Source organism: Charadrius vociferus, unplaced genomic scaffold, assembly GCF_000708025.1.
Source record: "Charadrius vociferus isolate BGI_N301 unplaced genomic scaffold, ASM70802v2 scaffold1077, whole genome shotgun sequence".
In the NCBI taxonomy this organism is placed as follows: Eukaryota; Metazoa; Chordata; class Aves; order Charadriiformes; family Charadriidae; genus Charadrius; species Charadrius vociferus.
The window spans coordinates 682,389-695,183 of record NW_009649168.1 but is presented as its reverse complement, the minus strand read 5'-3'; the positions used below and the strand labels follow the sequence as shown (position 1 = coordinate 695,183).

Genomic DNA, 12,795 nt, shown 5'->3' with positions numbered 1-12,795 from the left:
TTTACCCAATGACGAGGGGCGAGAGCTCCGGGAGCTCTGTAAACAGGGGGGCAGTGGCAGTAAGAGGTGGTCTCTGTGTTGGTCTCTGCCCCTGCTTTCACCCTCCAGCCTGCCTAGCGAGGATGGTGCCCCCCCAGCCTGCCTCCGTAAGACGGCTCGAGACCCTGGGGCGGCTCACGGTGCTGCCTTCCCTGCGGCCCGAGGATGTTGGGGTAAGTCCACCGTTTTCCCCACCTCAGCTCAGGTGGCTTTTCCCCTGCCCCAAGCTCTGCTAATGCCACTGTGGAGGTGGCTGATAGACTGTGATGGCGTAGGGCCCCTGGCAGGTTGTGGGAGGGCTCTGAGGCTGGAAAAATGGGGGTGTTGCCGTTGGAGAAGTTGCTTTTAAGTCTTTCTGTCATGTGTTGCAGGCAGAACCCTGAAGCTTTAGGCTTTGATTTTGCAAACGGGTAGGAAAGCCCTTCCCTGGGCAGGCAGCCAGGCTGCTGTGAGGGCCGGCGGGACCCATCCTGCGGCGCTGGGCTGCCTCTGCCTCCCCCGGCCCAGCCAAGCCGCACCGCCTGCTCTCAGTGATTCGTCCGGGGTCAGGGTTTGACTTCAGCAGCGCCAGCCCAGGGTACACATCGCTCTGGAGCTGGCCTCAGCCTCCGCTGAAGCCTCTGGTCTCCGGCAGACAACAGCCGATGGCTTCAAGGATTAGAACGCCCCTGGGCATGTGTCACCGCTGGGCTGGCGCTTGCTTAGTCACACCAAGTGTTGCTTTTCCAAGGAAGAGAGAGGAGCCGGGAAGGGGCGAGGACTGGGATAGCGGAGCCTGCTGCGGAGAAGGCTGGTGGGGGAGAAGGGCGAGGAGGCAGGCAGGGAATGAGTCAGCCTAAAGGATGATTAGCTACAGATTTGGAGAAGGACAAAGAGATAGAAATGGTCTTAAGACTGGAATAAGTGGCGGTGAGCTACTCGCAGTGTAGGCCAGAGTGAGAAAAGACTAGCCTTGAGGCAGATAAAAGCTCTGTTGTGTGCACAGCCTTATCTTGGGCCGCGCTTCAGTGTCACATTCTTGGAATTGCTGCAGCGCTTGTCTGGCTGGGACCACGGCCGCAGACCACAGCACCTGAGGTGCTCATCCACATAACCTTTCATCTCCTCTTGGCACTGCAGGCAGGGAGGAAACCCGTTCCACAAACACCCGCTGGCAGCAGCACTGTCCTTGAGCAGCTCTGTGCAGCGCAGCGTGCAAACCCTCCAGCGACAGCGCGGCTCTGCCCAGCGCGCCCGGTGCCGCACGCAGCCAGCGGCGACTGCTTCACCAGCTGCGCAGAACAGGCGAGGGAGGCGTTACAGCGGGACACAGGTGGTGAGTGGAATAACCTCCTTTGCTGTTTTCCCTGAGGTGAAGTGCTTCTTTAGAGCTGCGTGACTCTCTTTCTCTTAATTTGGAAGTTCTTAGTCCTCCAGTTCCCTGGTCTGCGTACCAGGGTGGGAGCATCACCTGCGGCTTTGCAAGCGACGCCAGCCCTGCTTTCAGGCTGTCACCCGCAGATCTGCCTTCCTCAGGAGCTAACAGAAGTGAGACCATGAAACAACAGACACAAATGGTGTTAAAACAGAGAGTGGTGTATTTCTACTAGACTACTTGACACAGAGGATGGCTGTAGGACTGATGGTCAGTCTCAACAGCAAATACAAATATATTTATTCAGACAACACATCATTTTGTGGTACTACTGTGCAAAACCTGAAGTGTTAATGCACAGGCAGTCCCAGCCCTATTTTCCCAACCCCTTTGGGTATTTAACAATCGGAAGACACCAGCCCGTTTAAAAACCAGAACCTGCAAGAAGGCCCAGTGGTGACCGTTTGCACCAACGCAACGTGAGTTCACCAAAGGGGTCTCATTTTGCAGCGAATCCATGTTCCAACTGAGAAAGGCACAGGAGTGCCCCTTCAACCCCTCTGAAGAGAAACTGGCAGGACTGCTATTTTTGATTTTACAGGGAAAAAAAATAACATAGAGCACACATTTTAGAGAGCAACAAAGAGATTAATTCCCAAATCCCCTTTAAGTATGACAAGAAACTGGCCACAACTGAGACAAAACAGAAAGGTTTTTTTCTCTCACTTTGGTGCAAGTTTATTTATTTTGTACACAATCCATCCGTACACCTGTGATACAAATTCTATGAACCTGCCACAAAGCATTAAAGCACAACATACCTATTATTCTGTAGACATTTGCATTTTTAATCACCATCCAGCCTACACGGATCAGCAGTGATTCAACACGGGAACCTGCAGTTCTGCAAAAATGCAGATGTCTGATAACCGTACATACATGGGGGGGGGGAAGAGCAAAAATGTTCACTTTTAGGGAACATGGCTCAAATCTTCAGATTAAAAAAAAAATAATTACATCCCTGAAAGAGCTGGCTGTGCGGGGCTTTCTGTAAAGGATCTTGTAAACTCATTTTATAGTAAAATCTAAGCCTGCAGGCTTTTTGCTTTGTGGAGGTCAGTAATAAGGATACATGAGGACTCACTGTCTTTTGCATTTCTCCCATCTTGCAGCATAGTGCCTGGAGCTGTTGGCAGATTTGACAAACTTACTGGAGTACCTGGAGTGCTGTATACAGGTGAAGGGAATGCTCTGCACCCTCAGCTGTATTTATAATAGGGCTTTTCCAGCTAGGAAGTTTTCCAACCAGTACAATCAGTGATTGAAAACAGCTATACTTCTGAACCACGAATGTGGCTTAATTAAAACGACCTATCAGTAAATGCAGTCACAATAGGAAGTTTACGCGGCAGGAAACACAAAACACAAAGACAATGCTATCTGTTCCACAGTTCTCTCTGAGGCTAGAAAACCTGTTAACTCTGAAAGCCCTAGAAAAATGCTGCACTGGTTTAGAAACCATCTACTTGGCATAGGACCACATTTGTTTTTTGCACACAAACATTTCATAAATCTCCTTATTTCTGCATTAAGCATTCTGCATTTCTTTTCCAATCTTGTAGCTGAGGATTTTGTTCCAGTCGATCTTGGTGCGGGTGACGGGCAGCTGCCGGCGTAAGGCTTTGAAAGTGGTGTCTGACATAGTCTGGTAGTTTTCACTGATTGCCGTCTGCAATGGCAATAAGTTCAGTTACGGCATCATAAGACACTCTGAGAAAGCATGACTCGGGGTTAAAGCACAAAACCCTTTCTACGAGGCGAATGCACACTATTAACTACATTAATAATGCGGTCACCAGTGTGTGTGCAAGTAAAAGGGTTTCTATTCAAATTCCCTGTGAATGTAGCAGTGTCTCCTGAAGTGTGTCACTGACTTATCTGTGTCGAGTCTCCTTGCACACAGGCTGGGACAACGTAAAAAGCTGTCACACACACTTCCTCTCCAGTGTTTTTAACTGTCACAGAGGAAAACATTTAGACTCACCCACTCCCCTTCCATGCTTGTTCCAGGCATCATTTGTAACCCTTTAAAATAACTATACAGCAAACTTGATTATTAATTACACATAGCTTTACAACTACAGTCGTTAAGCAAACACTACTACCCTTTTCTAAGTAATTCTTACAGTCAATGTGAGACTCAGCCAGAAACAGAATTAGAGGTCAATTTTCCGTGTTTCCATTAACTGTAAATGGAGACTGATATGATACCATCCTATTTAACAACCACTGATCTTACCTGATACTCGTTTTCTGCATTTTCTATTATCTTAATAAATTCCTTAGCTGTCTGGACATCACTCTAAAAAGGGGAAAAAGAAATTTTTATAAGTTTAAGAGCAACTTACAAAAGCTACACGATAGATTTCTTCCCAAATGATAGGCTGAGTACAGATGAAGTGGATAATATCAGCAGCTTCCGCCACATGTTTGCAGCTGGGTTCCTTTCACTCACTACGGATGTCTTAGTGAGGGTCAAGACAGAGGCATGTCCTGGCTAGAGCTTCTGCTCCAAACCGAAACAGGACTGCACCCTAGTGAGCAAAAGGGAGGTAGCCCTTCATGGTATGGATTAGGGATTTTGTGACTGTTGCTCCCTCTACTGTACTACAGGACTTCTTATTTTCCCTTAATACACCACTCTTACTGTTTGTTTTCCCTTGCACATAGGTAGAAAAGCATATTCTGCCCTCTTAAACCGAAACTCGTAAGATAAGCTTTGCAACAGAGACTGTACTTTCTAATACAGTCTCACTTTAAGCAATTGAGAATCTGGGTTTCCCACGTGACGCTAAACACTACAACTACACTGATGAGTCACCCTAAGATCACATTACTTCAAAGTCAAGAGAATGTAGTCAAAGAAGTGTATGCTTCAGGAGATGTTTAAGGAATAAAAGAGTTCCTTTATCATAAAAAAAAGATCTTTTAGCATACTTACTGAAACCTGTACAGAGTCCTGGATATCTTTATGACTAACCAGTTGAACGTTGCCATCTTCATAATAATGAACCTGAACAAAGAGACAAAATGCAGGTTATCATTAACACTCATTTTATAATCCCTAGAGCCCCCAAATGCTACCAGAATGGCACAACAGCATTGTTGTGCCAGTCTTCTCTGCTTACGTGGAGACTAAAAGCAGGATGGATTTTCTAAAAGGTTTCATTCTTTGTCAAGACTGTTCAAGATTATGTTAATGCAGTAAACGCCTAGAGTTGAAATAAGAGCAATTACAAAAGAATTCATGGAATAGGTTTTAGCCCTATAAAGTGAAGCAGACTTGGAGGCAAACAGGATAATGCTATATAATAAGCCACAGGCCAGATTGTAGACTATGCCTGAAACACTAGTTTTAACAATTAATTTATTGAATGGTATAGTTTAATAGCATCTTCACTTGAGAAGGACATCTCGGCTGTATTTCAGCATCTCTGAAGTTGAATGCATTAATGTAAGAGAAGCACAATGCAGCTTCTCCTGCTATTGCCAGAAAAAGTACCTCACCTGGATTTTGAGCACTGCAGCCACTTGAGCCGTCGGTGGTGTGATGGTAAACTTCCATTCTGATCTCCAACGACCGTTCCTAAAAACAATTAAAGCATGAAAACTGTGTTTCCAAAAAGCTCTGACAACAAAAAGAACCAAATTAACAACAGCAAGTTGTTTCTGCTGTTGTTTTATGACCAGTATTACAGTGCTTTACATGGCATTGAATTAAATTTCAGAAGCACAGCAGAATACAATGCTGTTTCAGTACAGACTAGCTCCAGTACACTCGTGCTCTGGAACAAGTTAGGGAGTATCTATCTAACTCTGCTAATGCCCTCCTCTCTGGATGGGTCGCTGAGCCACACTGAAGGCTTTAGACAAATGCCCAGAGGGCTGCAAGGAAAACAGACTACAGAATGAGAAGCAGAACTTCTTGGGAAGCCCAAGACTACCTGCCCTTCAGACTGCGTCAGAAGACATAGCGGATGGGTTTGTTTGAGGACTAGTAAAGGAAGAAGATAAACTATGTTGAAATAGTCTTACCAGAAGTTTTTGGGCTGGAACTGGTGGCTCTCAATACAGGCAATAATTGTCTGCTGCCCATCTATAGTTTTACCATAAACCTGTATTTAGAAAAAGAGTTAAAAAGGCCAAGAGCTGAAGAAAGCCATTCTTAATTTCTGTTCTTGGCAGCACTGTGGAAGCTTGCTATTGTGGTATCTCATTGGGAACACGTACCACTAATTACACTGTCCAACACCTCCGCTTGCACATATGTGCAAATAACGCCTCTCCTTTATTAACTGCAGGTGTTAAGGTGCTTGGTAGTCATGACTATGGAAAAAAAAAGTCTAATACATCTTTACCACTGTTTGCATACCAAGATATTTGCCCCCTCTTTGGACCTTGTTATTCCAAAGTTAGCAAAAACGCTAGTGAGGATGGAGAATTCAACCAGCACTAGGTCCGTTCAAGGGATGGACTGACACGGAGCAATGAACTTTCAGTGAAACAAGATGGATACTCAACAGTACAGAAGCCATTGGGGTAATGATCTTTCACATAAGCTCTCAATGCACTGTCACAGGCGTCTCTCCATTGTTTTAACGCTGATTCTGTGTCTTCGGGCTGGGGGTCACTCGCTTCTTTCCTTAAATGATCAAACTTAAAAGAAAGTTTGTTTCTTGGGTCTAAAAATCTGCCATTGCCCAGATCACCATGTTCTGTGATTAAGACCTGCAAAAGAAGTTGAAATTAAGATATGCTTATGCTGCTGTAAACGTGTTGTTTTGCGTTTTGCCTATTTGAATAGGTATCAATGTTTCAATAGATTCTTTCATTAAGCTATAATATCCACAAATAAACAAGGATTTTCAGCAATAATTTCAACTAAGAGTAGTTGTAGTGAGGCCGAGTGCTGTAAATTTCTCTTGTCAAAGCTATTTCTATGGACAACCCTCTTAAAAGTATCTGCCCCCCATGAACCTGTGTGGGACACCAGAAAAGCTAGGTCAGTACTCGGCTCAGAGTGGAACAGATGGTCAGGCCAGCTTTCTGTCTTCTGTAGGACTTGCTTCTTGTTCTCCAAAAAAAATTGTTTTGCTGGCATAGACTGGATTGGTGCAATCAACGATACAATGTTTTTAGGGTAACTGGGAATGGATTAAAAATGCAGAAGATGAAAAATGCCCACCTATTAAGAATCTACTACTGATTGTCAGTAGGAACGAAAGCAGGTAGCAACATAAGGAGTTGTAAGTGAGCTTAAAATATACAGTAATCTTTACTCATTCATAGTCTAAGTAGAAAAGTAGAATTCTAGTGACTTCAGCATGGAGCTTTACTTAAGGAACAATGAATTAGAGTTACTAGGTAGTATCAGACAATGCTTTAAGAGAACATTTCAGCTATGCTGCTTCTATAAGAACAAGAGTTTGGTAATATAATGGGGGGGGGGAAGGAGGAGAGGCGATAACTTGTGAGTAGAATGCAACTAGTCAAGATCTCGATGAAACAACATATTTATTGTTTTTGCACCGTGTAGTAATACCAACCTGAAGCGTAAAGAGTTTTCTCTTACCTGATCATCATACCCTTCTATCTTCACCGGAGTGAACTGATCCATGTTATACTGTGCAAATGCACTGTTAAGAATTAAAAGAACATGAGCTTTAGCTGTACATGCATATTTATTTTGACTCAAGAATAAGTACATGGTGTGATTTGTATTACAGAAAAATTCAACTCAATTTGGCAAATAATACACATGAGCACTCTTAAAGGATTTGTCAATACCTTTTATTGACGATAGCTATAAAAACCCAGGTCTAAAGCCAGGTTTATTTAGTGATGATTAGGAAAGTACAGAGTTCAAAAGTAGAACAGCAGGCAGCCTGGGGGAACATGAGCAAGCCAAGGCAAAACAGGAACACCGCAGCTACAATTTAGACGGCAGCAAGGTAAACAAATGAGTACACTAATATTTACAACAATTTTTTAATGTAAAGACCTGCTGCGTGACATGTCACCTAGCTTGAAGTAAAATCTTAGCATCAAAAAGCTTGTATGCATAACCTTTACACACCTTCTGATGAGCCTATGCAAGTAAACACGGTATTTTGAAAGCTTTTTTTTTTTTTTGAGGGCAGTCCTTTTTCTAAACTTTGGCTAAGGATTACTCAGTATTTCGGACTTCCCTTGCTTTACAAATCATGCTTCAACAAGATCAGACATTCATGCTACTGCAGAGTTAAACTTTTTGGCAGAGTGCCTTCCTGCCAGTTTTATAAGGCCTCTCCAGCACAAATTTCAATTTTGGGCTTTTAAAAAGAATAATCCATGCCTTTCATTATGTATTTTGCTGGGGAGATTAGGAATTACAGAAGATTGCTCTCAATACAACAACTGGCTTGCTTTGTCACAGAATGATGGGTGTTAGAAAACATGCATCTCTGATGGTAATTTCACTTGTGTTTGAAATATTAGTACTTACTGTGCTGCTCCTTCCCTGAGAAGATTGTCATTGTTAAGCAATAACCGGACATCTGGAGAAGAGAGAGTTCAGGTAAGTTATTGGATTTTTTTTTAATCAAATGTTTCTCTTCATGAATTTCAACTGTACAAATGCAAACATTAAAATGATTAAATCATTTCATTAAGCATGTATAGTCACAGAATGACAGCATGCTTTTCCCTCACCATTTCTTAACCTTAAAAGCAGTATACCATGGCACAGCCTTAAACTTATAATAGATGAAATGTGAAGAAAACACCACTGATCATTTTTCCTTATTTACTTACCATTGAATACTTCATTAAATTCTCCAGGGGGTGCATGAGTGATGAATTTTGCAGCTATACGCACCTACAGTGAAGCAGAAAAGTAATTAAACTAAAGACAAAAGATAATTTACTGAGTTCATACGTACTGCAACCTACCCTGAAGCAACTCACCAACACAACCTACTCTGACAGTGATAGGAAATGCCAGCTTTGGGGAAAAATACAGACGTGCATTGTCAACATGGGAATAGTCAGTCTCATAAGACCAGATTTTTTTCAGTGTAACTGAGCAGATTTCTGAAGGAAGAAATGCAAACTTCACATGGGCACCTGCAAAAATGGGAACTGTTCAACCTACATAGTATTAACCTATTTAAAGAATATGAATGCTGGCTAGCCACTCTTCTTGGTGACATTCCTAAACGATGTTTTTTCCTGATCCTTGCTAGTAATCAGAAACCTAAATGCCAAGGTACATAAGGAGTAAGAAACCACTGCAGTAAAAGTGACACTGCAACTAGATGGTAACCTACACCACAACCACACAGCTACAGAGTATCTGACATACATTGCAAGACGGCGCGATACCCTGTGATGCAACTTGTTGCTGATGTCGGGCTGAAGGAGATGCCACTGCTTCACAGCAAACAGCGTGTGAAGAATGAGAGGCTGATCCCCCTAGAAATGGAGCAGTAAATCAATTACATCAACTGCCATGGGACTGCTTCCAGAGTTAATTAAGCCTCATGGACTCTGAAAAGCCACTGATGTGATCAGAGTGCAGAAATGGGTACGGAAAAGTAAAAAGCTGGGAATGGGGGGGGGGGGGGAGATGATGGGGAGTGCCAAAATGAACTTGAGAGGTCAGACAGAGCCTCCAAATGCAACCATCCAAGTTTCAGTACGTGATTTTTTTTTTCTTGATCCTCTTCTAATGCTGCTCTGGTCACTCCTAACCCCGAGCAGCAGACACACCACCTGTGCCATTCTGTGGCATTTTACTCCTCTTATCTTGAAGTAGTATTTTATTGGAAACTGTAATGTAGTCCAGACATGAACTGTTACAGTAGCAGAAGAATTAAGGCATGTGGAACTGTGACTGAAACAAAAAATAACTAAATGGCCAACTGTAAGGAAAATACCTGGATATCAGCAAACTTTGAAGTTGGAAAAGGAAAACTACATTCTCTTCTAAAAAGTAGTAAAACTGCCCGGCGTTCTGAAATCCAATATACACGTCTTGCATTGTTAGAATTTAGGCGGTCTAGGTACTGATTCTGTTGAAACTAGTAAGAGTTTATGGTTTTCATAATCAAATCCTTTATGGTTTTTACAGGACCAAAGGGAACAGACTCATCTTGGAAGACTTGAAACAGGAAATGTCACAAAATTAAACCTCTCCCTCAGAATAATAAAAATGTCACATTTCTTCCAATAAGCACAGCTAACAAAGCTGTGCAATAGGCCTTCCTTGCTCAACTAGGCATTTATTGAAGATGACTGCAGAACAGTCCTCATTACAACTCTGATTACTTTTTCTACTTTTCATTTTGAGCAGTAAAACAAAGGAGTGTGTATACATCCAACTATTTCAGCTGAATTATTGCCTGAGCTGGAAATAACTTGCTTCTTTCAACAGTCTTCCCCGTTTTAATTAGAAATTGTTGTTTGTATTGTTTGTCACATAGTAATTTAAAGCAAGCCATGAAAGGAAATAAACACCTTCCCAAACAAAGGGTATATTCCTTATTCCAGCAGTATCAAGTAACAACTCTGCCTTAACTGGACTGAGCTTCAGATAAAAATGGATCATTTTCCAAATTAGCATCTATTTCAAAAAAAATATATATACACATTCTTTAGGCTTTAAGTAATTATACAACATGAATGAAAAAATAAAAAGTCAGTAACTTGTGTACTTGAGACAATACAGACTGTCAAACTGTTTTCTCCTAATTTTCTGCTTTTAGATAAGGTTGGTATGCATACAGCAATCCTAAAAATGTAGCTCTTACTGTTTAAAAATTTTCACTGTAATTAGGACACATTGCTGCTAAAATCTTGTTAGATTTCACGATCAGAAACTTGGATGGCGATGAAGATAACCTAGCAGTGATTAAGAGGGACACTGCTGCTTTATATCCGGACTTTGCCAAGAGTCAGCCCTAAATGGCTGAAAGCCTTCGGAAATGACACCATGCGCTCTTCTAAGAAAGCACAAGTGTAACCACTAGTACAGGCACATCAGACTGTGGTAAAGCGGTACAAATATGGACTATTTCATGCCATGATGCCTGTCAGTGGAAGGATGGCACTAGAATACATCCTGCAAATTAACTCCCCAGATGAGGAGATTGCCTTTTATAAGGTGCTTCAACATATGGAAAAATAAGGCCCCTAAAAAGCCACAAAATTTAGTATCTTATAAATTCCTGCAACAAAGTTGTGGCGGCAGCATTGTGCTGTACGTGGAACCCTCATAAAAGGGAGGACTGTTTTAATAGGCTGACTTCTAGATCAATGGATTCTCATAAACAGATCCTCGTCGAAAAACAAATACTACAGGAGAGATTTTTACAGTCTTCCACGAATTCTCCCACTTGGAAGGATGAACAAAATTAAATCAACACTGAAAGGTCTCTCTGCATTTCAATCAAATCTTATCACAAAACCAGGCATAAACAAAGCAAACGAGGCAAATGAGAAGTGTTCACTTTTACAGAGTATCCCTAGCCCTGCCTCTCTTGTGGAGCAAAAAAATACAAAGCATTTAAGTCAAACTACTGAAATCAGGAGCGAAGTGCAGGAAACAGGCTGCGGAGTAATTAATTCTAAATGTCAAGCATTTGAATTGCTGTTCGTTTTTAGAGTTGACTTGTTTCAAAGTGGTGTCAGCACAGTGACAGGATGTTCATTTGCAGAAGCTCGAAAATAAGACTTTGCAAACCGACCTACTTCCTGACCATCACTGCCATTTCAGGTAGCTCGCAGCACGCTAACAAAATGAACTTCCCATTTCTAAAATGGGGAAAGCGTCTGGGAGGGAAGCTGCCCAACCACTGCTTTAAGCTCTCAGAATGGCAAGAGAACGAACTTAAGAAGACAACAGGGTAGACCTTGAACTAAAATGAATCCCTTAGCTTACCTAAAATCTGCCTATAGCAAATAAAGAAGTGAGGCTTGGGGGGGATGGAATGAATTAATTTTGTTGCTCTATTGATTTTTTTGTTTCTTTGCTTTATTTTAAAGCACTGGTAAACTCAGACTTAAAAAAAAATTTAAAAAAGTTCTAGACCTATATGAATGGTTATAAAATGGATACTACAGTAAATACTTGCTGCACATTGCTTTTTCTGATCCTCACTTAAGGTTATCCTTTTCTACCTGTGCTAGGCATAGAGCTACTTTAAATTGAATTGAGTGCTGAAGGGTCTCTTCTTGAAGGACAAGTCTTCCCACAAGTGCTTTGAAAGAACTGGAGACTTCAGGTGAATGCAGTGGGAGGGGGAGAAAGATGCCACAACCCCAGGTTCTGGCAGCACTGACTCTCGTTCCCAGGCGAACTGGCCAGCCGAGGGGTAGCCTACAACCAGGACTCTGCCTCCCCTTCCAGCTCTGTGAGGGACCTGCTAGATTACCACGGGCAACTTACTTCACCTCCTTCACTCTCAAACCTGTACCACCATAACCCCCAACATGATAAAGCTTTACTTCTGTTTTCATTTTCACATCAAATGTAACAATGCCTTTGGTTTTAGGAGTTCAATGCAATTCAGCCAAATGACAAAGAGTAAAACATTTTATACAGCATTGGACAGATTTCAGTGAAGTGTTTAAGACCATATGAATTCTGTCCTGGAATACTCATTTCAAACAATGCTCATGTGATCAAAAATATTAACTAAAGCATGTATCGCACCTTTAAAGCTCTACCTGTTTGTTTCACAATGAATCTCACTGTAATGAAGATGAAATTGGCAGTTTAAGGGAAAAATGAAAGCAGGCTCCAAACCGTAGGACCCTTGAAGATCTATCAGCCTATCACTCCAGAAGGTTAAAGAACAAAGGAAATATCATATTTTTATGACGTAAGGAGGAGTAGCAGTGGATTTTTTATCTACCGTTTGTAGGTAACTAGTGTCTACAGACTTGCAGAAAGGGCTACCTGTTCATTTGTTACATGAAACCCAGTGCTCCTTGTAAGGCTGTCGTATTTCCACGTTCCTACACAAAAAGAACAATCTGTTCATTTCGCCATTTTGTAAAATAAGTATTGCTCTATTTGCTCCTGCTTAGTCTCTTCCACCCACTATAAATGGCAGGATCTACATTAAAGGTACCGTCTGCAACTGGGGCGAGCAGATAACCTGAAAAAAACGCTCTGAAGGTGTTTCAGAACCGAACAGTCTCACAGCACCTTTTAAAGACGCCGCTAACTTTCCTGACCTGGGAAAAGAAAGCCGAAGAGCAGAAAACCTACTTTCATGCACAAAGACGCGCCGAGGCACCTCAGCTGCACCCAGGCAATAAGGAAATGGAAAGGCAAAGCGCTGGGCTGACAAGTAACC

At 42.3% G+C, this 12,795-nt stretch overlaps 1 protein-coding gene across 1 annotated transcript; it reads right to left on the bottom strand.

Annotated features, from left to right (window-relative positions):
• Positions 1-1,676: 1,676 nt before the first annotated feature.
• CAPZA1 (capping protein (actin filament) muscle Z-line, alpha 1) lies at positions 1,677-12,111 on the bottom strand. Its single transcript, XM_009888440.1, has 11 exons — positions 12,103-12,111; positions 8,980-8,991; positions 8,246-8,309; positions 7,938-7,989; positions 7,026-7,089; positions 5,975-6,181; positions 5,489-5,568; positions 4,961-5,039; positions 4,395-4,466; positions 3,693-3,755; positions 1,677-3,122 (listed from the first exon to the last, which is right to left on the bottom strand). Exons 1-11 carry the CDS (start codon positions 12,109-12,111, stop codon positions 2,982-2,984), a joined length of 843 nt encoding a protein of 280 aa, XP_009886742.1. The 3' UTR covers positions 1,677-2,981.
• Positions 12,112-12,795: the final 684 nt, after the last annotated feature.

What these genes read in the sequence shown, in the direction of transcription:
- CAPZA1 (XM_009888440.1), bottom strand. An exon ending in TAGAAGGGTATGATGATCAG is followed by an intron (nt 6,182 to 7,025) that starts GTAAGAGAAAAC and finishes CTTCTTTTGCAG; the next exon opens with GTCTTAATCACAGAACATGG. An exon ending in ATGCAGAAAACGAGTATCAG is followed by an intron (nt 3,123 to 3,692) that starts GTAAGATCAGTG and finishes TTGCCATTGCAG; the next exon opens with ACGGCAATCAGTGAAAACTA.